General features: G+C 42.0%; 1 protein-coding gene across 2 annotated transcripts; it reads right to left on the minus strand.

Annotated features, from left to right (window-relative positions):
• Positions 1-9,358: 9,358 nt before the first annotated feature.
• Positions 9,359-23,526, minus strand: MMADHC (metabolism of cobalamin associated D). 2 transcript variants are annotated; one of them, XM_087731097.1, is made up of 8 exons: positions 23,427-23,526; positions 23,086-23,136; positions 20,389-20,533; positions 19,919-20,136; positions 17,326-17,431; positions 15,899-16,029; positions 12,745-12,831; positions 9,359-11,392 (listed from the first exon to the last, which is right to left on the minus strand). In XM_087731097.1, the coding sequence occupies exons 2-8, from the start codon at positions 23,092-23,094 to the stop codon at positions 11,198-11,200; spliced, it is 891 nt and encodes a 296-aa protein (XP_087587223.1). In that variant the 5' UTR covers positions 23,095-23,136; positions 23,427-23,526; the 3' UTR covers positions 9,359-11,197. The 2 variants fall into 2 exon arrangements, with proteins under 2 accessions (XP_087587223.1, XP_087587224.1); XM_087731098.1 differs by lacking the exon at positions 23,427-23,526 and adding an exon at positions 23,310-23,328.
• Between the last annotated feature and the right edge of the window lie 767 nt (positions 23,527-24,293).

The raw sequence follows: 24,293 nt of genomic DNA on the forward strand, positions 1-24,293 counted from the left end.
CCAGCCAAAATCCAGCACAGTCCCACAAAAATCAGTTTGGACTAACTGGCAGGGCAAAGCTCTTGAGAGCATTTTTACCACCCCCCCACCCCCCAAAGAGGCTCAAGCAACCAGCAAAGGTTATGCCCCAAGGGTCCCACTAATGCCTGGAGGTCCTCATATATTCCCAGTCACGGATGCATCATGACATGCTCCTTCCACCAAGAAACTGCCAACAAGTTGAAGTCTGATTCAGGTAAATACCTATATGTAGCTAGTGGGAAAGGAAATGGAAAAATGTACTTAAAATATGTATATTACGGAATCAATGGCAAGTGTAAGTTAACTCTCATGTTCTGAAGGTGCAAACCTCAGAAATGGCAATGCCCGAAGTGACATCAGTTCAGAATTAAAAAAAACAAGATGAGAACCAACCGTCTGAATCATAGTCCTTGTACATCCCGCAGCATTACAATTCCAGATGCAAGAAAAATCGGAAGCCCATTTTGACATGCATCTTGCTCATATATGCTTTACAATGCCAACCTCATTAGATCATTTGCTCAGTTCTTGTACCAATTTCTCTTTGCTCCTCTCTGGGTGGGATTCCCCTTGACATTAATCCCAAAGTCCACTTAGATTCCTCCTTGGCCAACCATCAGCCATCCATCTCCCAGGCTGATCTCATAACTTCATTCCTTTAGCACTGACATTATATATTTGAAAGCATTTTAAATATATCTATGTCAACTTGTATGTATCTATGGGGTTTAAGGCTTCCTATCCCTTTTGTAAGATTTCATCAGGTTTCAGACACGTAACGTTTACACATTTCATCACACGGAGCTCAACCTTGCAAGTCTTAGGCTAAAAATAGCAGGATGGATGTCTTCAACATGACAGAGTCTATCCACAATAAATGCAAACAAATCCAACATAGGGTTGACGATACTGGAAAAACAAGGAAAGTGATACCAAGCTGTCAAAAACCCTCACAGAGTAAGTTTTCATATGCTGAGAGAAGCAATCTGAAAGAGCCAGCTTTACTGACGTTTGTAAACATTTCACTGTTCTCCACTGTAAAATTCAAATAGGTCTTAGTTATGCTACAAGTGTTCTTATCAAGCTCTACTGAAGACAGGCTGAACTTCAACTTGTCAGTTCATGTGTGTTAGAAACAACTAACCCCACCCTCCTACCCAAAAAGCCTTGATTTGGGACGGTGGCAAGGGGCTGCCAGCCAAGTCCTTCCTGGTGCTGGAAGGAAAGTATTTTAAGTAGGTAGGTATTTTGCTCAGGTTTTTCCTGTAAAAATGTAAATAATCCCTGTGCTGTGAGGCTGTGTGCCATGCAGCGCTGTGTCTGGACAGCCAAGTAAAAGCTGCACCTAAAGCCCGTGGCGGGTGTCACGGGCAAGAGAAGGCAGGGTTGGTTTTGCTGACCCTGTAGCTGACCTCCTGGGATGGGTATTTCTTACTCTTCATGCTCAGCTAATGTCTTATCAGCCTAAGGACAAGGTAGGGTGCAACACGTGTGCCCATACACGGCTTTTTCACAACCAAAATGATGGATTGCCACCTGAAAACATCCCACTGACCAAAATGTTGAGTTTTCTCCAGGGGAAATCTATTCCAAGAAGTTAATTTCCCAACATTTCCTACCAGTCATCACTTAGTCACTATGGGATCTCGCTGTCTCTCTTTTAGAAACAAACCCCTTCCAGTCCTCAGACTACATTTGCTTTTCTTAAAGCTTTTCCAATCTGCCAGATGCTGCAATTTTAGCAGTAGAGATTACTTTCTTGGTGAGGCATAACACCCAGCTGCATGAAATTTCAGTCTGGTAATCCTGTGAGGTTTCCCTTGTCAGCCTCCATACCGACGAGAGCTTTTGTGTTTGTGCAGCTCCTGAAATAGCAGCCTTACTGAAAAAAATTAAAGCAAGGCTTGCCATTGCCAAGGTGAAGGGCTCCTATTTTAAAGGCACCGCAGCAGCTCATGGAAGATAAAAGCCACCATCAGTTTGCAACTATTATTTAGTCCAGGTTTTTATGTAGATTTTAGGTTTGAGTGCCAGGCTCAAAGCTGCACCACCAGCCTTTGGCTTTAGTCCAGGTAAGATCACAGTTTCTTTCCTTAATGGACAACGGTAGGATACTTGTCAAGAGAGAAAAAAAACCCCAGCTCTTTCTTATCCTCGCTGTGGGCATTAGTGTGTAGCAGAAAACAACAGTCCTTACAGTAAAAATTTGGGAATGATAGAGCTGGTCAATGCTTTTTCAATTTAATTTTCATTGGGATACTTTCAACAGGTTTTCAGAAACAATTTTTTTCAGTGGGTAGGCAGGAGCAGGGGTGGAAGGGGTTAATTTTATTGACATTTCGCTCATCGACATTTCAGTGTCTTTTTGGACTCCCAGATTTCCTAGCCGGCCCTGTGGGGAGCAGGGGTGGGACCGGACGGCCTCCCAAGGCCCCTTCCATCATTCAGTGAGCCTGCAGCAATTTTCCAGCGTCAGACCCAGCAGAAAACCCGAACGATAACAAAAGGCTGGCAGAGAGAGGAAATATCCTACGCTTGCCCATGGGGCACACCGGTTAACCTCATCTTTTTTGTGAAAATGTTTGTGAAAATCCTCCTTTACAAAGGATTCTGACGCTCAAAGACAGATTTTCAGTCTCTGACTCTGCATACAGGTAAAATCTCAACTTGTGCAAGAGCCAGGCAGGCATGCTACTATCCATCTGTCCGTAAGTCCCATACGTATTTATATACAGTACATGCCATGCCTCTATATATATATATATGTCTCTCCAGAAAAACGAGGACAGGACACGCATACGGAGAAGGAGGAGCTGGTCACAGACCTTTGCTGAACAGGCACAGTCTGTAGTGAAAGGCTACGGTCCACACCACAGTGCCTAATAAATAGTTTTCCAAACAGGACAACTAACTAAATAGGCAGTGATTATTGAGGGTTTAGTTAAAAAAAAAAAGCCAAAACCCTGGCAAAAGCAATAGGTGTGTGGCTCTCACATCTTTAACGAGATTAGCTAGAAGAGCAGTGGCCTCGGAGGGCTGCAAAGATCAAACCCCAGGCGCTGGTGGGCCAGCCCCACGCTCTTTCCCGTTTCTGTGGAATATTTGGGTCATTAAATGGGACACATCCCCTTGGGAAGGGACAAGATGCTGGAAGAGAGTCTCGCCTGCACAAGCGGTACTCTGCTGAGCCGTTTTAGGAAGGCCACAGTCACGTTCTGCGTTGGTGGCGGGGACTGAGGAGCAGCAGGAGGAGAAGGGGCAGGAGGGGGGGTCCCATCACCCTAACACCGTGGGCACGACCAGGAGGATGCTGGCTGGTAAGGAAATCCCCAGAGCTGAAAGTCATGGGTTGCTCTGGGCAACTTTCATAAATAACAGGATGGAGTTAAATACCTGGGTTTCCTTTGGTTCCTACTCCGATTCCTGCCTGTAAGAATTACTGATGTTATTGTCTACGCTTTTGTCTCTAAATCCCAAACTTTTCTGATTTCTCTCTGCCCCAGACCCCAAAGCGCCAAGTCAGCAATGATCCTGCCTCCTCCCCTCACACATGAATTTTCTTTTCCACACCTCTACACAAACATACTTTGCTGCTGCACCTCTGTGGCTTCTCACCTTACTATTCATTACCAACCTCTATTTTTCAATATTCTTGAAATTTTATGTACTTCTGAATTTAAAACACACTTGCTACACAAGGATCAAAAGGAGCAAAGATCACTGGACAACACAAAAAGAGAAGTATATCTAACTCCTGCAGGTAAACAAAGCAGTCCTGGAAAATAACTAAATAACCGTGTTTATCTTGAGCTCATCAACCCCACCTCAGCGTTTAAGTTCTACTCAAATGAATAAATTACTTGATTCAAGATTTTTCAACTTCAGGTTTTCCTGAGTGAAGGCACCACTCTGGTGTATCGGCTGCAGGCTCTGGGGCTGAGCAGCACCCGTGCGGTCCCCGCAGCAAAGCCAGCCCTCGGGAAAGCCCAGCCGGTACAAAACCACCCAAATATTTTAGCAACACTTGAGTTCAATGAATGTCTTGGGGCTTTTTCTGCTGTCACCACATCAGCTTCTCAGCAAAGACTGCATCAGATGTCAAGCCCAGATAAAGCCCCTCCAAAACCTGTAGGACACTTATAGGGTCTTCACTGCCTCAAGACCCAAGTCCTCATACAGCAATTTAAATTATTGTCACAGTATTCAGAGCCCAAAGGCTGAAAGCATCCCACAGACACAACTTACCCCTGTCGAGGTGACACGACATCCACCAAATCCTCTCACAAGAGGCAGGATTAGTTCAGCAGCTCAGCAAAAGAGGTCCCACCGCAGGGCCGAGCTGCAGGACCAGCAGGGCAGGGCTGGGGGGATCCAGCTGCAGGGCTTTCAGCCCTGATTGCCCACCTGCTGAAAACCTGCCTCCCCCCTCACTTCTCTTTAACCAGAAAAGAGGGTTTGTCTGGTGTCTTGCAGCAAATCCAGCTTTGCTGTGCTGCTGCTGGAATTTGCTATTTTAAGAGGGGTTTTTTTTGTGTTTGAGTGTAACGTTTAGGATGTGACCATCAGCAAACGATTCGGGCTGAGTCACCTGGTTAAGGCACATGTTGGCGTACGCACCCTAAGGCTAAACCCTGCACATTAACAGGGCACAGAAAACCTTCCCACGGCAAAAATAAACTTTGCATCTCTAAACCAGACCTAAGGAGTACATATCATCAACGCTGCCTGCACCCCCTGGCAAAGGTCTGCTCCTGACAAAGGCAGCTGTCAGATGCCGTTATCCCCCTGGAAACAAAGAGAATTATAACAGAGCAGGATCCTATGAAAAAGCCAACACATGACTTATTCTCGCAGCTGATACAAGATGTTATTGTTGTCATCAAGCAGCTGCTGCGAGCCTCGGGCGCGTGTGTGCATATGGGCATGTAGCTCCTGGCCAACTTCCAGATTTAGGGAGAAGTTCCCCGATGCAAGTGCCAGCCTGCACGGAAACTTAAGGGCACGAAAGGCTCCGACCGACCCGCTTGGAACAGCAAGCAGACAGCACGCACACACGGCAACGTTTAACCTTCCTCGATGCATTAAAGTACAATGAGCTGGACCTTTATCTGGTGGAAATGAGAGCAGGTCTGCTGGCTTCAATGAAATAATTGGAAACAGCTGCCCAGCTGCCCCCAAAAGTTTAAAAAAAAAAGTGCAGGTCATATCAGTGGCAGCAATTAGTGCTCAGGTGTAGCTGAGGTCTTGATTGCTGATGGACGTTCTCTGGCCAACGGTTTTAATAGCAGGGTCAAAACTTCAGTACTTCACCACTCTAATTGCAATTAAAGTTAGTTAGCCCTGCTGAAGTTATGCTTGAAGAGGAAAAGTAATCACTTCAAATAAACTGCAGGGATTTTTCTCCATATTAATATCTTATCCGTAATTAGTTTCCTCTGCTGGAAATTCTGACCAACCTTCGTGCTCGTTCCTGACACAGCAATTGCACAGGTGATGCTTTTTTTTCGGAACAACCGTCACGTTGCCTTTCACAGCACACCTCGCTATAAGCATCCTTCCCATCCGATGCTTTTTCAAGCTAAAATAAAATAAAATAAATCGCAGCCAATTAGAACAATGACATACAATGAAATATTGGCTCTAAAAGGCAAAACACGATAGCCACCATGTCAGTATACACTAGTGGGGTTTTTTTTTCGCCCCGCCAGGACACACAAGCCGGGCCCGGAGCAGCAGCGCTAATGCATTTGGCCTTGTCTTCCTTAGGCAATAATTCCCTGCTACGGTCCTTCGCGCTACAGACCTAGCGTTAGCCTGAGTTAGTAACTGATCAGAGCTACGCGACAACCTTGGTTTGAACAGGAGTCAGCGACCTCAAGAGCACCAGCGGTGTTTGCACTCTGGATCTGCCCAGCAAGGCTTTTGTCACGAGCCGGGAAGTGGACGGAGGCGCAAGCGATGAAAACGCCACTTTTCAGGCTTTGGGTCGTCTCTGTGGATTTCCTAGTGGGTCCTAGCCAACCAGCCTCAAATTCTGCTCTTTAAAAGGGAGGCTTCAACCAGTGTTCTCCTTTCATGTGCATAGGGACAGCTCAAGTAAAAAAAAATATTGATGCGTATGTGGTAAAAACAGCTATGCAGAGAGTAATTGTGTGTGAATTTTGGCTTTGTGCAAGAAAAATTGAAAAAAAATACAGAAACGTTGAAAATTTTCTGTGAAATTGTCCTATTCTGCTCGAAGAATGAATATGCCAAAATACCCACACACGGGATGTTTCATTTTGGACCCAGTAAGGTATTTCAGCCCTCGATATCCACTCACCAGTTAATTCACACGGACACGGTGCACTCCCCGCCATCAGCCAGCCTTCCGCATCTCTGGAGCGATGCCAGCAGGGCATCTCCGTCATCCGTGGGCTATCAAATACAAGGGTTGTTATCAGTGTCCACTAAGTATTAGCTTAAGAGCAAGGGAAGGAATTCATTTAATGTGCACGGGCAGCTTTTAAGTGGTGACACTGTGGCTTAAGAAGTCACCTGGTTTCTAAAGGACATGGTTTCAGAAATACCTCCGCTGTGTATCTCGTAACACAACATAACGATAACCTCCTTATCTGTATCTATCAGACATTTCAGACCACGCATCCACGAAAATCGATTCCACACGTGTTTTGAATTGGCAGCTTTCGCATTTCTGGCAGTCCGGCAGGCAAGCTGCACGGAGAGCTGCTCTGCTGCCGTCGAAGGGTGCAGCGGAGGGAAAAAAAGAGCACAGCAAGCGTGCTCTGGCGTCTTGGATCATCCACGCTGGATTGCCACTCCGTACTTATTTCAAATTATTCGAGCAACAGCATCAACACAAGCTCTGTACACTGAGGTCTTCCAAATCCATGTGTTTTTCCACTGTATATCCAGATTTCTGCCATTAGTTTAGCCTGACCGGGCAGAAGCTTATGTCCTGCGGCCTCGCCCTCCCGGGTCGGCTCCCCGGAGCTGCGCCTTCCTGCGGGTTCAGGAACCAGAGAATCTCCTGTGGAACGACACCGCCGTTAGCAAGAACGGGGAAGGAGCCCGCAGCCCAGACGGCAGGCAGAGGAAAGGGGCCTCTTCCCCAAGAGATCCCTTTGACCCTCTGGATTATTTTGAGAGCTTTTCTCCAGCCTGGTGGCTGCTGGTGGAAGGAGAATAGAGATCTTCACCGCTTATGCTCTTATAAACGAGAGCTGTTTGAATACCTGGCTTATTTTTCCTGTTGTCTATAAACGCACACACAGTGAACATGAGTTTGAATGAGAATTTTGAGGCTGCTGAGTGAAAAAGAAGCAACTCTTAATAAAAAGAGGCTTGGAAAGGACTGGGCACATGAGGCAAGTCATACAATTATTTTGCTATTCCGTTTCAGCTCTACATCACTGACAGTATTTTCACTCCCTCCACACGACAGACTGTATAGTGTTAATTTTTAACGGAGCGAATCAGAGAAAGACTAGTTTATTTGCTCTCTCTCAAGTTAAGCACAGTTGAATATAAAGCGAAGTTCTAAAACCTGCACTGTTACCAGAGGATGTGTCATGAGTAAATCAATGAATTCACTAAACTGAACCAAAGTGGCGGAGTATTTAGAATAGACTCCTCCATGCACAAGCCTCAGTCTGTTCAAATACCGTACTTCTGTCCTACCCACCCCAAAATCCACCCACAACTCTTACAATTAGCTCTTACTGTAGCCCAGCTTAAATACAAACATTCACGGCACTGAAAACCGCGTTAAGCTTTCCACTTGCTGCAGGCAGAAATGTTTTTTGGTGCTTGCTACTTCAACAAAAGCTACCACCGAGTCTAAACTTCAGGAGCCTTCAGATGGAAAGAGAAACATCCCAATCACCGCATGGAAGCCCTCGAGATACTAAATATTGCCCTGTACTGATTCAACCAACACAGCAGCGTCGCCCTATTTCACCGAGCTCAGACATGCAGCGAGGGCCTTCATCTTCCGCAGGACAGAAAAACCCCTGTCCAGCTGTGAACCGGCCACTTCTCTCAGTATCTTGTTCTGCCTATTTATCCCTATTACACTTTAAAGCCTGGTTTCAAATTTATTTTTGTAACTTACTAAAATCCTGTCACCGCTCTCCTGTCCTCCGCGGTGATGCCACCAGCTACGTAGGAGACTATGGCGGTGTAGAACTTCACCGGGATAACCGCTCATGTCAGGTTTGTACTAAGATATTCTGAGAGAGAAAAAGACAACTCTAATTTTTCTCCTCACCTTTACTAGGAATTCTGTGGAAAGACATTTAGCCCAGTTCCTCACATCTCAGGGCACCTAAGCGACAAATCTTTCTTTCAAGCATTTCTTTAGCCTTTTGACTACCGCAAATGACTCCTAGACTTGCACCGTTTTCAGCATATTCTCCGTGTATACTAAGGTGCTTGCAAACGGAACTACACAAAGATAGCACTGCTCTTGTGCTGCTCAGCAAGTTTTTATGGAATTTATTGCAAAAAAGAAATTCTGGTAATTTTGGTAATGAATTAATAACACCTAGAAGTTAACAGCCTCTCTGAATTGAGAACGATACTACTTCCCACAGAGCAGCACTTTGCTAAGGAGGCAGACGTGACCTTACATACAGTAGCTCTCATCATCTGTGTGTTTCTTTACCCTAGAAAGGAATTCATTTTGTAACACTGAAAGTCGTTTTGTTTTTTGTTATCAGAAATACAGTTAATCACACTCTATTCAAGAACTCTTATTTCATAGTAGCAAGTTAATTAATACACAGTATAGCTCTTCTGGTGTGAGGGAAATCGAACCGGAACAGTTCTAGCCTCTCTTGAGAATCAATCTGTATGACAAAATTTTATTTCGAAAAACATCAGGAAATCATACCTCCCCTCAAATTCTGGCATGAAACATTACTATTAGTGAAGTCAAGGCAAAACTCCCACCATCTTCAGTGTGATTTTTGCCTCAGGTTGAAGACATTTGAAAAGCCCCTGTAAAAGCTCTTTAAAGGACAAAACTTTAAAGGATATGAACTCAAAAACCAGTCTCCCAGGCTTAATTTGGATAGCTGCCTGCAGCTCCCACCCCTTATAAAACAGAGCAAGGTGAGTACAGCAAAGTCACCAGAAGAAAAGATAGCGGCAAGAGCCTTCAATATAGTTAAAATATACGTGAATCATTTCACAGAATTTATTTTTCTAATATTTATCCAACAAAGTTTTCCACAACAGTGTACTCTACTGTCCAGTGAGACACTAACCCTCTTCTATCAAATTAGCTAATTTGTGTTCTGAAAAATAATTGTATTTTGTGAACAGACAAGACACATTGCAGCTTCTCAAGTTTTTTTAATCCTCTTGATGGGAATGAGAAAAAAAAAAAAAAATCAATAAAAGACTTTGAAGTAATACAGCTTTCTTGGACAGCAGAGAGGAGGTCAAGCACTTGGGTTCTGGAAATACAGCACAAGTTCCGCAACAAAGCGACAAACAAATCCTGCCTCAACAGCCATACACTTCGACCTCGGAATGTGCACAGGCTGGAGCCAACAGTGATGACAACGACGGCGGGTGAGCAAGATAACCTCTGAATTGCTGGCTCTGTGAGTGAATTTAGAGTAGACAGCACTCACTGTTTCTCCAGTGGAAAGTCTTCCTCACTTCCACCTCCGTGATCCAGCAGAGTTACGGGCTTGCAGCAATCGTTAACAAGGACAGATAACAGGCACTTGGTAAAGGATCTGTTTCTAAACCCATTAAAGCCAATAAAAAGACTTTGGTGATAACTGGCTTAGACCCTGAGTAGGGAATAGAAGTAGTATACAAACCTAGAACAAGGTTTAAATCCATAATTGTTAGTTAACATTGGAAAAAGACACAATGATTAAAATCCCTAGCTATCTGACAGGAAGCTAAACCTCTCAGATCATCGTCTTGTGCAGCCAGTACCCAGACAAAAGTTGCACTAAATTCTGACTAAGTCGAGACGGAAGGCTCATTGTTGCATGAACTTGCACAGCTACTGCAGTGGCGTATTAGCAAACGGCCCCGATAACTGACTGCGATCAGATTAACATCTGGTTGGTTTGTGAGTCTCTGTAGCGAGGCAGCTGACGGAGCTCTGGAATTTCAGGTGCCTTGAGTTTTCTTCACTATTCCCCCTCCAGTAACTTCAACTGACCTGATTGTTTTTATGATACCTGAAGAGACCGACTGGTTTACTGAAACCCTCTTGTTGAAATATTTTTATAATTGATCGTAATTGCAATAATTGATCATAATTGCTCTTTGCGCAGGCATTTCAAAATTCCACAGAGACAAGTCTAAATTGCATCCAAGTACAGGAAAACAATGATGATATCCAAGCATTGCCCTATTATTTTTTTTTCCACAATGTATTTAATGACCTAAGAAAGTTACAAAAGCAACTTTAAATTACATTTACATATATAAACTAATATATGTAGCAAACACTGAGCAAATAAAATCCCAAGCAACATGAAGACAAAGAAACATTGAGATGACTGATTCTAGAGTAATTTAAGACTTTTTACCGAGTCTCTGGATGTAGCAGTCGAGTCAACACTTCCCTACTGAAGTATTACTTGCAGTTAGAGACCACTGAAAGCTTAGCTCATTATTCTCATTTTAGAAAAGCAAATGAGCGATTAGTCCAGCATTAACTTCTGCAGTTTTTATTAAGTTCTATATTCTGGGAGAACAATTTTATTACTTCTTCCACTTTTTTTGCCACTTATTTCAGTAAGTGGCAAAATTCCTAGAAACTTCAGTGGCATCAGGATTTTTAATACTCAGAGCACAGATTTCTTAGACACTGAAAGGCAAAATGGTTAAGAAGTGTGGCTTGTAATATAATATTAAAAAAGGATCTGCAGATAGCTATGTACATGTATGTTTAAACTCATTCAAGATGATGGAAACTCACAGCTTAAAATTAATGTGGCACATAAAGGTATCCGTTTGAATGTTGCCAATTAATATTCCAAGTCACATGCGGTGAACACATATTCACAAAGACTAAAATAAATAACAGCTACTTTATTATCTAAGAATACTTTAAAGTGTGGCATTTCCTGACAATGCTTAGAGAGAATCATCAAGTAAAAGAACGCAAAGGTCATAAGAACTTGTGAAACCCTGATGACTGCTAGTTTCCACTTAGTTTTCTCATGATCGGGCTGTCAGGTTCAGCATTAGTGAAAATACTTCCTACAACCACATGAGTACCCCAGATGTTATGACGAATAACTTTGCAGCAGCCAAGATCATCAACAGAAAATCCCAAGTGGCGGTAGCGTTCATCTGTTTCGAACAGAGTGTTGTTTGTGTAAGGTCCGAAGAACTAGGTGGGAAAAAAAAGAGAATTTTTCACATGAACATTTCCAAGAACATTTAAAATGTCAGAACCACCTCTTTTTAAAACAAAACTTAAGCCCACAAGTACCAGTTACATCTGTTGGAGGAAATTTTATGTACAGTTTTATTCATGAAATCTACACAGGAAACTAAGCAGAGCACCGCTGGTTATACTGGTACCCCATATTTAAAGATTTCCCTTCCTCACTGACAGAGCACTGAACGCGTATCAGTGTGTTTGAATGTCTCATCAATCATACATACAAAAAACCTCAAGTGCTTTGGAAAGGTTCTCCTGCTTCTACAGGCACGAAGGATAGGACCCTTCTGTGAAACAGCAAAAATAAGACACATCCCTTTTCAACGAACCCCCTATAAAGAAAGATGCTTTCAGGAGCAAAACACGTGTGTAAATGGGAAACAGGTATTTCAGTTGTTTTATCTCAGGAGGAAGCTTCTGACCAAAAGCCTACACCTGATGAACAGGTTATCGGTAAGGATGTTCTACTGAATTGGAGCGCAAAGACAGAACCCTACTTTCATCAATCCGTAACCATTCCTTAAACGCATGGAATTTCTGGGAAGCTTTTAAGCACTATACACACCTTCAACTGTCTGTTCACCTTATAAACATCCCCTGTTAAACTTATTTGCCTCTGTTGACACAATAAATCGCTGTTTCATAGTGTTTTTAAATAAAAACCCAATAAACTGAGCTTTTCCATGATTATGTTCTAATATGATATGGTTTTAACAGTTCTCCGACAAAAATACATATACACTCATGCTCCGACAGAAGCTTCCTCAGTTCTCTCGTGTAAGTTTTAAGACTCTCTCTGTTTCACAGATGTCTTGGTAAGAAACCATCAGCTCCTCCAGAGAACTGGTGTCATCTGATAACGAATGCCAACGCTGTTTAATAGGAATAAGCTACTCATATTTTCTATGTAACAAAGATATTCACTAGTGCAAAGAGACTTTCTAAAACCCTCCATCTACACAAATAGGTGTCAGGACTACCAAGTTACCTTGGGAGGGCATAACCAGCCTATTGTGCAGTGACCAAGAGCTTTTAGGCATAAAACTTCCACAGCTATCTAAAATTCAACTTTGCTGCTGAACAACGTTCTCCAAACTGCCAACAGCAATGACAGCCGACACAGCATGGGAACTAGCTCAGGGTTACTATCCTATCTTAATTTATAACAGGAATTATCCTATGGTAACAGCTTTTGGGCAACATGAAAAAGCTGGATTTAACCCATAAAGAATACAAGTACCACTGCTGGTTAGGACATAGCAGCGTCCATTGGATATTCCACACAGCACATAACTTACTGCCAGTCCTGAGGATGGATCAATGAAGTCAGCCCAATAGCCTTCAGAACAAAGTGCATAGCAAATTTCCTTGGCACCGTTAATGAACTTAAAAGAAAATAAAGGGAAAGAAGGATATCAAATAAGATTTTTGTTACATATATATACACATCAGAACACACATAAAATATTCTGAAAATGAACAAGCACAGATTTCTTTTGGCCTCTACTAATAAATGACAAATTCAGCATTCTTTCAATAAAAATATTAATAATATTAAGAGGATTAGAATTAATGGCATACATTAAACTACTCCAATCACATGAGATTTAAAAGTGTTCCTTGTGCCAGTCAGTAATGGATTAACAGCTTGTACAAGGAATAACGTAATTGCTTTGATTATTCATACAGATTGCAATCATACCTGTTATCCTCTTTAAGGAGTCAACCATTACTTCAGGTATTTCTGTGTTATTTCCACGAGTTTACAGATCTCACCTAAACTCCACAAATTTGACACTAAATGTAGCATTAAATATATTTTTATAAATATATGAAAGACAGTTTTGCTGTAAGGTCTTATGTCAGCCAACAGGACAGTATTACGTAGTTCTTCCTGCACTACAAATGTTTAACTGCAAATGACTTTAAAGAACGTTTCAGTTTTGCATCGTGACAGCAAAGAGTTCCATTAGCACTGGACTTTTACACCAATCTACACCAATTCTCTTGTTGTAATGAATCGGTGGGCAGGACGAATGACGATTTCAAACCCTGACTATTTGACAATCCAAGTTGTAGGGCATGTTTCAATTACGCTGGAGGACACCAGCTGATGTTCCTGAAAAGAGTATTTTCAATTAAGCAACATGCCACGAAGTTCCCTGTTCCGTAACACATCATCAAAAACCTCCCTTCTCTGAAGAGACAGCTTAAAGAATCTACTTTTTTTTTTGGTAGCAAATTTTTCACATCAGCTAATTTGAGAAAATAAGTTTGGTTTTTTTGTTGTTGTTTTTTTTTTTTTAAATCTTTGGTGTTGAGTTGCAGTTACTTGTTTGTCAGATACAAGAGAAAATTCAAACAGGTAGATTTAAAGCTGTGCTCCTGTATTCTAACACCACCACACAGGGCACAAAATAATTACACAACCTAAAGATTACACAGCACATTTTTTCCACAGATAAATCAGCAACAACAGGAGACCTCAGTTATCTGCTTTTAATCACCTAGACCAGCAGTTTTCAACCCATGTTATGAGGACTAGCAGGGGCCGATAGAAAACTTCTGAAGAAACCTGCGAAGGTGAGTGAGGGGAAAAAAACCCACCAAAACAAAAACCCCCACAAAAGTCAAGATATGTGATGGTTCTAAAACCACCTATGCACTCTGAAAAAAAGACGTCCAAGCGCAAAAATCTAAACAGCTGAATACACTGAGCTAGAGTAAAGCACAAATTCACATATTCACACTCAAAACATGAAAGAAATTCCCTAATCTCAAAGAGGAAATATTTTTAACGTCAGAATAAATATAATACTTTACTTTCAGCTATAAAAATGGGATTGTTCTCTGTAATTAGTGCCCTTAGCAGCTCAAAGTTTCAAATTTACAGAAATATTATAGTTATTCAGCTTCAGGCCCTTAAACTTCCCATATTTTGGACCATTATTTTTTACAGTAATCTGTTCCGTATTTTGAGATCTGATGGCTCTGATGATTTAACTATGCTTCAACTGTAAATTAAGGCACAAATATAAAGTAAGCCATCTGAAGACAGCATTTTAGGCATTACATTTCTGATACAGTACATCTTTTGATCCAGTGTTGTTACAACCCCTCAGCAATCACTGAAGAGCACGGTTAATAACCACTTGAGATTCACTACTGTAAACATTTCGATTTGGCTGCATATAACCCTCATTACTTTAGCACAAGCCTCTCACATTAAATTAGTATTTTTAAGGTTACTTCTAACCATCTATGAAGCAAACAAACAGACCATTTTCTTGTGAATTTGCTGTTAGTAACCTTTAGGGCGGGAGGTTACATCCAACATCCTAACACCCCTACAATGACTCTATTAGACTTGACAGGGAGGTGCACAAGGAAGAAAGATGCCAATTAACATGTAATTAGACCAGATTACAACGCCAAAGACCAACAGACCATACATAATTCAAAGAGAAGAACACACTAAAATGAAGAGAATTTTAATTTGTGTGTAATCTTTATGTTGATCCTTCAGACTGCTTCTTCCTTTTTTGTGATAACCCTTACACTGCTTTATGCAGGCCACATTTGCGATTTACAGGATTGAAAAGGATGTTACCAGACTATGTTCAAACATAAATATGACCATCACAATACAGATGAAAATCTCACAGGATGACTTTTACTAGTTTTAGAAAAATTATAACAAATAATATAGAGAGATGTTGTATTTTGAGGTGCTAAGAAAAGAATGCCAGCGGTGGTGAACACTGACACCTGCTGGAATACACACAAAAAAAATCTGAAGAATGTGAAATAAAGCGATTTTCACAGAGACCTCTAGCGGCAACAGAACAAGACGACAAAGTCGATGAGGATGGTTAAGATGTAATAAATACAACTGATACCCAGGCTAAAAGCATTAACCATACCCATTATCAGAATGGGGGGAAAGGAAAAAAAAAAAACCACCACACCGCAAACCAGAGCAACCACTTTTTACAACTAAGGATGCACTCATCGACAGACTCTGTTCTGGAATCTCAATTACATCACAGAAAAACAAAGGGAGCAGTGAAATCCTACCAAATGCATTGTACTAAAGCTGAAATAAGGTAAGAAAATAGTTGCTGCCCTTTAACTGCAACAGGACAACAATCAAGTGTCTTTAATAATTTACTGTAGCATTTTACAACATTTTAGCATACTTTTGACTTGCCCCACTATACAGAATTTAATAGTTTTATGAGACATTTCATGTAGAGTAGTCAAAATGCTACAAAGCTGGAAAAAAGTCATCTGCATTTTATCAGTCAGAGAACATAGGACTAGCTCAAAAATGCTCTAAAAAGGAATACAGTATATTACTACCTGAGCTAGAAATGGAAGAAAATACAGACATAGTTCCCAGAAGATTCATCTACAAACAAAAATAAGCTGATGCTACTGTCAGCTACTTACATTTTCCAACAGCATTTCTCTCTCATCCTCCACTTCTTGACTCCATACAGTCATATCATTTTTAGTCTTCTGGGTGACAGTTAATACCGTTAAACGGTTGGCATTCACTTCTGGGAACATTGACTCAAAGTCTAAAAAAAGTGAAACCGGCATGTTATGGCTTGCTCTTACATTTTATTTATGATTCTTCAGTTTCAGACAAATTATTGACCCTACTTTAGAGCCTTCCTTCCATTTAAATCGAAGATACATGTGTGTTTTTCACATCAGATCCAGCAAACACCTGGTTTGAAATGCTGATGTTGCTTTTGTGGAAACTAATGCACCTTGGCAAGGTCCTGTTAAAAGCAACTCAGGGAGTGGAGTTTGCTATTTCAAGACCTCCTATTTATTTGCAAGATGATAAACACTCCACTACTCTGCACATTTCAGAATGGGCAAACAAGTGCCCTTCTTTGCCAAGACACAACACCAAGTATAGTAATATTTTAATATTTTGAACTGAACACCACCACAGTTCTCCACACACGTAAGGTGTGAAGATCCCTATTTTCTGGCTAAGCCAAGTTACGTGATGCGCACTGGTTTTTACATTAAATCTTTCAATAGAAATGCCTCAGATCTACCTCCTAGGACATGGCAGCAGACTCAGTATCAGTAGCGTACTATAGGCAGGAGTTGTGACAGTTCTTCCCCTGGGGCAGAAGAGGCCCAAACCGATCACAATTCTCTCCCTACATCATCTATTGGACTACAAACAGGGATGCACGTGAAACACCAAAGTCACGATTAGGCTTCACGGAGCCTTGTTTTCAGCACGAGAGGAAAAACCGCTCCCAAAATTAAAAGTCAAAAGGTTTTGCTCTTTCTTAGTCTCTGAAAAGTCTGCTCTCTTCAGCATCTAGACCAAGATTTCAGCCAGATCTCAGTCTCTTCTCTCTTTCAGTATATAACTTTTAAAATTAGAAGGTTTCATTCCAATTTAATTTCAATCATTTCCTTCTTGAACAAATTAAAGAAGGAAAGATAGAAAAGCAATGCTTTCAGCAGTTTCATAATTTCAATTTGCTATTTTACTAAAAAGCAGTGCCAAAAGATTTGACTTTGTCACAATCTGGTTTTTGGATAGTGAATTAGCTCCAGAATCTACCTGCTGCTAAAGAAGTAGGTGAAAGTTCCTCCCCGCCCCAGCTGATCTTGAATTAAATGGCATTGAATTTTATATAAAATACAAAGTATTGTCAACAACAAAGTTTCAGTTTTCATTTTATAGTACATATTTTTCTTTTGTAAAATATTAACTCTGGATTACCAGAGTTGTTCTATTACACATTCTATGCCATCAATTACATCAGAGCATTTACTTACATATTTTTACATTTTAAAAAGTTATAATTTCTTAGCTGTCAAAAAAAGTGAAAATATACCTCTTCGTAACAGTTCAGGACAAGCTTGTACCGCACATTCTACCTTTGCATTTTCAAAGTAAGTTTCGGCGTTATTTATTTGCTGTTTCTGTGGAACATCAGCACCCTGAGAAAAATAAAAATTGTAACTTTCCCATTCATTAATATATAACAGGAACAACTTTGTACACCAGACTACGTTTTTGTGACTAAATGTCCACTGATACACCCAAGCAGTTTCACAGAAAGATCACTTGCAATGAGACTTAAAAATCATTTTTCAAATATTAAAAGTGGAACAGATATAGGTACAACCTATTGCTTAAACCTATACAGAAATTTTAAGCTTTATGTATTATTGTAACCGTATTATCTCAAAGCCTTAACCAGTACAGAAATTTTTGAAAAATATCCTTCTGAAACAACGGCCTCAAGTATTCAGTACAACAGCAATTGATAGATTTCAGACATACACACACTACCTGAGCCAGAATAAAACTTTAAAATAAAGTTACACAACAGCTCTAGAGGTCTCAACTATCACTATTTTTAGCCTTAGCTGTTGTAGCTCAAAAAGCAGAATGGTTTTCCAGTAATAGCATTTTTATTCTCTACAGTTTTTTTAGTTCTACGGTTACTAAAAAAACCAAGAAAACAAAACCCAACCCCCCAGATTCTTCTGGGTATGTTACAAGCAGAGCACCTGTACGTTAGATACATAGCATTTAAGCTTTAAATGCCCTTAAGAAGGTGGTAACAACAGCTGCCTCCTTTGGGATAGCAACTGTTATAACAGGTGTAGAATGCGTTAATACAGTTCTTCTAGCTCTCACTATGCCATAATTTACAAGGAATTTCAGTAAGTTTCTGTAAGACTGAAATTACAGTGCTGAGTAGTACATTAAGTCCTACCTAACACCTGTTTGTATCTGAAAATTCTCCCTAGAGAAAACTGTTACATTGGAAACACAGCTTGGCTAGCATTTTTGTTCTAGAAATTAACGTTCCAAGAATAACAAAAAAAATAAACACAACAACAGACAAACAACAGACATTAACTGCAGTTTCAATACACATGTTTTCACATATACCTTGCATTATGATTGCAAAGTCATTGGGACAGATCAGCTGGTACTTTAAGCCTGGCAAACCACACAGTTACACTGGTAAACTTTTCTTCCTAACTACAGGATGCTTCTCTTCCTAGAATGGTGGTTCATTGTGATTTCTTGTCTACTACTCCCACTCTAGCCAGCTAAACACCACTTACAGAGTACATACGCTTAGCAGGCATGCTGTCCTCAAGAGACTATGGCCACTTTCCAAAGATCAGCATCACTTTCTGATATTGGTAGGCTGGTAGGCCCGTTTACTCTGCTCAGGTGAAACTAATGCATCAATCTCAGGTACACAGAAGTCAGAGAAGTCTGCAGTTTCTCTGGCTGGTTCAAGGACTGGTGCACAAGCTTCAGGCACACCGAGCTTTTCTCCTGCTTGCTGCAGCAACCTATGGGAGGTTCCTGTATTCAGCTGACCCCATTGTTCAAATCTGGGTCCTCTCCTAGGATGAGAGGTTTAGCATTTTTGTTAGCTAAATGCTGTTCATGGATTCCTAAACACCACTGGTACGAAGCAGAGCTGACTGTCCTTGACTTTCTGAATACCAGTTGCAACCTGCCTCTGCTCTTTCCACTTTCTCCCTTCCATTCTGGACAGCAACAGCTGCACTGCGCATTTTATTATGCTGGTAATCTTGCTAGAAAGCAGACATGCATTCAGTGCACCTGGTTTGCACTAAATGAACGAGACCAGAATTTTCTGTTGGGCTTTTAATGGAAAGTATGATCCACACAAGCTGAAAAGAATATCTGGGGAGCTCACCAGAAGCTTATGTTTTCTGAACTCTTTGGAATACAACGCTACATTTACAAAAAACCACTATACAATGTTTTTACAATGGAGATTTGCTAGTTGACTTCCAAAGTCTGAGCATGTCGCAACCTCAGAGAGCCTGGAAAGTTGAGTCAGCAGCTAGTAGCAATAAACATTTGTTGAAGCGTTGCAATCACGCTAGCAATTATCAAGCTGCTTGTTCTTAATAGTGCATTTGACTCACTGCAAGCTCCGCCATCATGAAAATGCAGTCTCATTGTGAGACTTGAGGTACATTGATCTGCTTCTCCTGTGTGAATTCAGTGGTGTCAGAACTAAGCAGGCAGATCTAAACACTGTCCAAACTATGTAAGTCCAGGTCCACTAAATGATATACTGAAGCAACTACCAATTCCACTTAATAAAAGGTGGTGAGACTTAGTAAACAGCAAGTTTTCAAACTGAAGTTTTCTTTTCCCATATCCATATAATTAAGTCACTACTAAAATGCTATTTCACTAGGCACTACTTAGTCAAAAAACCCACACCCTGAAATATTTCTTCCTCCTGAAAGAAAAAACTTCAGCTCGGTTCTATGTAACCTCTCGCTCACCCCAGCTGAAGTCCATCTTTCAAAACCATCTAGAAAATCAACAATATCTTCTTTCAGGAGGAAAAGAGCTTAGTTGTGTTTCTCTTGGACAAGAAATATCAGTTTCACATAGAAGAAGCCTGTTCTTACCTGAAATTCATTTATGTATTGTGCCATTACAAATTCATGCCTTTCGCTTGCTGAAGGCTCTGCTAATATATCAGGCAGACTTTTCGAAACCTGGCCTTTCTGCTGAGAAGCAGTGCCATTTAGGTGACAGTCAAAACCAATGTTACCAGGCAACTGGAATCTCTGGTCCTGAGGACCAAATGGACCCATCACTTCATCTGGCCATACAGTTCTCGGACCTGTAAAAGTCAAGGCCTTGCTTTAGTCATCACATCTAAAAAGAAATAAAAAGAAAAAAAAGAAGAAAAAAAACCTTTCCCATACAAATATCTGTATTTGATCACAACCATATATAAGCAAAGTAACCACAATGCACAAGTAAAAGTAAGGGCCCTGACATAAAAAGCACACTTCAGAATTCCCAAATGTATACGGGGTGCAAAGTTCTGATAGCACACGAATTCAAAGAAAATTAATTTGCTTTTTCTTACATAAATCAGGAGGTGTAGCAGCAACATGAGGCTCATCTGAGCCAGAGGAACCTGCTGTAGAAAAAGCCTTGGGATTTACAACTCTTTTGACTAAGGAATAAAACCCTGGTAGGTAGGTGACCAATCTTGCTCTGTTACAGAGCACCTGAGAAGACAAAAACAAAATAAGCATTACATACTGCTAGCAAAAATACTAGGTTAAGTACAGCTTTGTGGATCACAAGAGAAATCCCCACTCGATAATTAAATTACAATTTTAATTATGATCAACTGTATTTCTGTAAAATCAAGTTTTAAAAGTATTTTATTATTACTTTTATATTTTACTAGTAGCAGTATTCTAAGTAAAGGAAAAGCCTCAAAAACACTTACTGAAAGGCTGCCTCATGTGAGGAAAAAACCCTGAAAAGCTTAAATGCATCACTGAAACCCCACAACCTATACTAAGTTATTGGATTAGGATTGTTTCTGTGATTATTTCCATGCATGTCATGGTTTCCATGATTGCCACAACTCAATCACAGGATTGATTATCAGAAATACCTAGAAATATTGTTAATTAAGTAAACACTGACATCCAAGACGTTTGCCTTGAAGGCTAGCGCAAGCGCTAGCCAGCCTATATTCCTACTTCTTAAAAGACTGGAGGGAGACACAAGGTACCATCACCCCCGATACATCTTCTAGCTTTCACCTAGAAGCATGCATACGTGTGTGCTTACGCACATTTCTTTGCCAGCAAAGTACACATACGAACAGCTCTGAACTATACAGGGAAATACGCACATCAAAACAGCTAGGTATGGCAACTTCAGCTTCCTTCTTTTGCCTTCAAAATCCATAAACATTTAACACGTGCAAAAATTAAGTTCGTGCAACCAATGTTATTTAGATTTGCAAACTCCTTGCATTCACATATTTATAAACAAGTGTTACTGCAAACAGATCAGAATCGTGGGCAAAATGCCAATAAGCCATAAAGCCTTTAGAATGCTGCGGTCTTGGAATACACCAGAAAATCTGTTTCCCACCCCAGAGCTGTACTGTCAACATAACTTTCAATTGCTGGAGATGATTCCATCAGAAGCTGACTCAGCCACACAGCAAACAGAACATGATGCAATGCTAACTCCCTGAGCATGCAAATGGTCTCAACAACAGGGCTCCAAAGAGCGAATGGCTCCTCTCCACGAGGATTAACTCCGAGGTGCGATGACAGTATCTTCAGTAGTCATATGAGCAACTGTTACTGGGGTTTTTTTGTAGTTTGTGTTTTGTTTTTTTAAGGAAGAAATGTCCAGGTGATGCGATTAAACTGAAAAGTCTAATCTATTTTTTATACTTTAAAAATAGATTGGTAATTTTCATAATGCGTTTACACATGCATAACACAAAAATAACCAATCATACACTCAAAATGTAGAGTTAGAAGTGTAATTTTTAAAAAATTAAAGACTACTTAACTCTAGCACAAAACTACTAATACTCTTGACTACAGCTGCACAAAAGCAAGCATTACTGGAGAATATAAATCCACCTGCCATAGCACGTGTGCTTTCATAAAACTTTATTTTCCAGGTGATGGAAAGGAATTCTTTCGAGAAACTGACATAAAGGGGTTTTCCTTAAGTGCTGTATCCTTGATTCTGTAGAAGTTTGTGCATGTGTACACTAAACAGGTATGCAACAAGGTTACTCCAAAAAAAAAAAAAAAGTGAGAAAATGGTACTATTTGTATGTTTAAGATAAAAACTCTATTCAAAGTAACAGGACCTAAGCCAATAAGCATCAGTTTCCTACATACCACCTCTGCATAAATATACACTGGCTAATAAGTTCTACCAACATCATGAAGACTCAAATGCATAAAGCCATGTTTGATATTCTGACTTAAATCGAGTATTTACGGTCAAGGCCTTAAGCCATCTAGTTCTAAAACACCGCTAGATTTAAAAGGTTCCTGTAACAACAAAAGTCTGCTGATTCCACTTAAATGTTTTTTTGCATAATGATTATCTTACAGGTAAAACAGATGTAAACAATTACAGCTGACGTAATTACAAGAAAAGAGCATTTTTCTTATCATCAGGATCACTTAACATGGAGATGTTAGTGTTAATTACAGATATGTTGACTGAGCTCACTTAGGCAAATATTTACATGCCTAGCATTACACAAGTGAAAAAATACCGCTGAAATCAGTAAGTTATTCGTGTCTCCGTGGCAAGACTAAATCAATAAAGGGTGTTTTATTTGTCAGTCTGAAAGCAGCCTGGTGAACCTGAGCGTTTCACCTTAACTCATGACATTAAAAAAAACCCCCCAAAACTCCCAAACAACAGATTCTACTTAATCCTCAATTCAATTACCCCCATAATAGCCACAGAAATCGGCGTCCAAAACTTAGATGGAAGGATAACGATATCACTGCCTTCTAATAAAAATGTACCTTGCTATAACTGAGGGTTTCATCACGGACTCCCCCATAAGCACAATGATTTAAAGACAGCTTTAAAGGGGAAATAACACGCAAGCGCCCCGCACCACACGGAGAAGCGCTCTGCCTCGACGGCGCCGGTTTGCCTCCCCACCGGGCCGAGGCGCAGGCGCTTTACAGCCCTCCGCGTACCGCACACCGGCGGGGACGGGGGGCCGCTACGGCGCTACCGGCCGGGGGGCGGGATCCGCGTTACTCACATTGGCCATGGCAGACGGTGGGCTCCCTCTCGCCTGAAGGCCCGGCTGCCCCTGGAAGAGAAGCGAACGCACTGGCCTCCACGGCACCGTCCGGAGCGGGGCTGCCCGCCTCACCTCCTGCCCGCCCCTCGCCCGGACCGGCGGCGCCGATCGCCCCTCACGGCCGCCCCCCCGTTTCCCCGACAACGGTCCCACAAGGCACCGCGGTGCTGCCCGCTCGTTACAGGCCCGGCCACCCGCGGCCGAAGCTGCCAGCGCCAGGCGACGGGAAGGAAGAGGGGAGCGCAGCGAGACCGCCTCAGAGGGAGCCCCGGAGACCGCGGAACCGCCGCCCCGCTCACCTCTTCCTGCAAAATGGCGCCGGCCGCCGTCCCCCGGCGCACCCGCGCGACGGACGTCCGCCGTGCCCGTCCCCAAGCCGAGCGAGCCGATCCACCGACACCTCGATTAGCGCATCGAGGGGAGCAGGCAGAGACAGGCGGGGCAAGTCGCTCGGCGGTCGATTGCTTGGGGCCGAGGACGGGGCGGTGGGGAGGCCCGGAGGGGAGCGGCGGCGGCTCGGCCCGACGGGAGCGGCCCCTCAGGACGGGCCGGCCGCAGCTGGAGCCGGCGTTTCCCCGTGTCTTGGCGCCCGTGGCTGCCCCTGCAGGGGCTCCTCAGGGTCGCGGTGTCGGCCCCGGCCCCGGCTGGCCTGTCAGCGGCGATGCAGTACCCGCTGGGTGCACCAGGAGTCAGTCGCGTCACGTAAACCGGGCTGCCGTTACCCCCCCGCCCTCGGCTGGGGCTGGCTGGGGCCGGGGAGCACAATGGAGTCGAAAATGAATAAAAGAAGGGGGGATGTTATTGAAGAAAATACAGGGGGGCCTTCTCGGCCACCGAAAGGCCGCCAGGCCCCGGGAGCGCCTGGAAGGTCGGTGAGAACGGGGAGCAGAAATGCCACTGCTGCTGACAAAACGGGTCCTCCAAGGGCGATAATGTGTAGTTTCTTCAAGTAACTGTTGTACAAAATAAGAATAAAACCCTTCTTCAGTGGGCCAAAGGCTTTTTTTCATCGTTTTGTTTTGATTTTGTTTTATTCTCCATGGTTCCCATTTTGGGATCCGGGGTGAGGTTTGCTTACAAAGCCAACTTTTATTTAAAATAAACTTTTCCATTATGAACTAGATTTGCACTGAGGTAATTCCATGGGCTGAGCTCTAAAACACCTA

Source organism: Nipponia nippon, unplaced genomic scaffold (assembly GCF_047370975.1).
Source record: "Nipponia nippon isolate SJK-2023a ecotype South Korea unplaced genomic scaffold, ASM4737097v1 scaffold_5, whole genome shotgun sequence".
NCBI lineage: Eukaryota > Metazoa > Chordata > Aves > Pelecaniformes > Threskiornithidae > Nipponia > Nipponia nippon.